This window comes from Spodoptera frugiperda, chromosome 15, assembly GCF_023101765.2.
Source record: "Spodoptera frugiperda isolate SF20-4 chromosome 15, AGI-APGP_CSIRO_Sfru_2.0, whole genome shotgun sequence".
Lineage (NCBI taxonomy): Eukaryota > Metazoa > Arthropoda > Insecta > Lepidoptera > Noctuidae > Spodoptera > Spodoptera frugiperda.
Window position 1 is genome coordinate 14,589,146 of NC_064226.1, and position 2,315 is coordinate 14,591,460.

The 2,315-nt window shown below is 40.7% G+C and overlaps 1 protein-coding gene across 1 annotated transcript; it reads left to right on the top strand.

The window, feature by feature from the left end:
- Positions 1-270: 270 nt before the first annotated feature.
- Positions 271-2,036, top strand: LOC118276742 (serine protease 52-like). Its single transcript, XM_035595255.2, has 3 exons — positions 271-805; positions 1,088-1,236; positions 1,790-2,036. The coding sequence occupies exons 1-3, from the start codon at positions 332-334 to the stop codon at positions 1,947-1,949; spliced, it is 783 nt and encodes a 260-aa protein (XP_035451148.2). The 5' UTR covers positions 271-331; the 3' UTR covers positions 1,950-2,036.
- The last annotated feature ends 279 nt before the right edge of the window (positions 2,037-2,315 follow it).

The following is a 2,315-nucleotide window of genomic DNA, read 5'->3' on the forward strand; positions in this document are numbered from 1 at the left end:
GTACCTGCTGAGCATAGAGTGTTCACCCTCTTTCTTTACAGGCGCCTCAACCTCCGAGCAACGGTTAGGTTTTATATTTATATTCGGTTGAGAAGTACGAGTATTTAAGACGTGTATGTAATAACTATTACCTATGACGGAGTGATGGTGATGACGTTACTTATCCAATAGTGCAACGACGTAATTCAATTACAAATATATCCATAAAATTGCCGTAAAAACAGTTTGATTACAAGAAAATTAATCAAGAACCAAAGGCAAAATACACGTAATGATCCATAATTGATAACGTCTGTGTGGTGTGTGTATTGTGTGTGTTAAGCAAAACATAATGATATTACATAATTTCATTGTACTGAGTTTGTTAACCTATGTTAAATGTAGCAGGCATCAGTTAATAGTTGGTGGCACTAGGGCTAAAATAACAGATTTCCCTCATGCGATGGCTTTGTACGTTATATGCAATAACCGCTTAACATACCGGCAAAGTATGTATGTTTGTGGAGCGTCTGTCCTTAGCGAGTGGATAGCGTTGACTGCAGCGCACTGCATCGCGGGCTGCATCTTTACGGAAAGTGTCTATTCAGTAACCGCTGGTACTGACACTCTACGAAGAGGACTCCATTCTACTATTAAGGCGTTGTATTATCATAAAAAATATGATGACGTGGGAATGGCTAATGACATTGGATTATTGCGTCTTAGAACTAAAATGCCTTTCAGTAGTGTCATTAAACGAGTGGTCATACTGCCGAATCCACCTTACAGGGAGGAAGCGCAGGTGGTGGGCTGGGGAGCTATACAAGTGAGTATTATTTTAACTGCTCACTTTGCTACCATATTGTAGCTGTACTGGACCATACTGGACAACGAGTTCAATAGAAAACAAGAAAACCGATACCAATAATATAGATAGATAAAAGCGTTGAATCTAGTATAAAATTGGGCTTGTCTTGGCTTACAATGCAAGCGTTGTTGCACGCCGATTTACTGTTAGACTCTGTATCACTCCGTTCGAGTCGGCCCATTCATTTTGAATCATGACTCACTCACGCGAGAAATTTTATTTATTCTTTACTGATTTTAGGATGTACCAAATATTATTATAATGACGAAGTATCTTTTCTTCATCGATCAATATGTTGTCCGCAATCACATATGCGACATATGTTTGGAAACTATCAAAGAAGGAGCCTTTTGTGCGGAAAGCAAAACAAAGACCAAATATGCTGCAAGGTAAGGTATACCATAAACTTATAAAATATGTCAATTTATCACTTGCCGCTTAATACCCCGCATAATTCCAAATGATTACTCCTCCGACTCTTGTTGTTCTCCGCAACCCAAATTGGGTCGATGCTAAACCGTGGTTGTCCAGTTGCCCTAGAACTGATGCCTTAGAAGGCTCCATCTATAGTGGTCTGATGGCTCTTTGAGGTGTATGTGGAACAGGATTCGCCTTACGCTCGGGTCTGATTCTGATGAGGCAGTGAGATAGCTAGATGGCCAGATACCGTCGCGCGACCCTCAAGTTCCAGGTTGTCTCCTACGGTGGATTGGACGTAATTGCCTCTATATTGGAAATTAGGGATATCGGGATTTGTAGATCCAAATCTTGGATCGGAATTGAGAAAGGGTGAGCGGAGGCAGAATTACGCCTGATAACTACACAGGTACAGTGAAACACACGTTGTTTTACGTCTGTTTCCTGTGAGGCTTTGGGAGATCGTGGCATCTCTCCGATTGAGCCGTCGAGGTATCTAATACTGTTTTTTTAATTTTGTTTTAGCGGTGACTCTGGCAGTGCCCTGGTACTGCGAGGGTACATTCAAATCGGGATTGTCTCCTTCAAGATGCTGCATCTTAGCAATAGCCTTGTAGTATACACTAACACCAGTTCCTTCTCCAAATGGATCAAAAAACACGCTGAAAAGCTTCACTGCCTATAAATTTTAAGTAACGAGTTCATCCGTGGTTCGTATAGTGATAAAAATAAACTAACTTTATATCTATCTCTGTGCCTAAGTTTACATAGATCCGATTAGTATTTTTTTATATATTTTGTATTATCTATGAAATATAAAGTTAACAATTTTTCATGGTGATTTGTATTTGAACCTGTTACGTCAAAAAAAAACTCAATTAAAATATTTCATGACTCCATCATCATCATCAGCCTGTTCTCGTCCACTGCTGGACATAAGCCTCTCCAATGGCACCCCACAGAGCTCGATCTTCAGCTCTACGCATCCAACCACTACCAGCCACCTTGCGGATATCGTCACTCCACCTAGCTGGAGGGCGCCCTACACTAC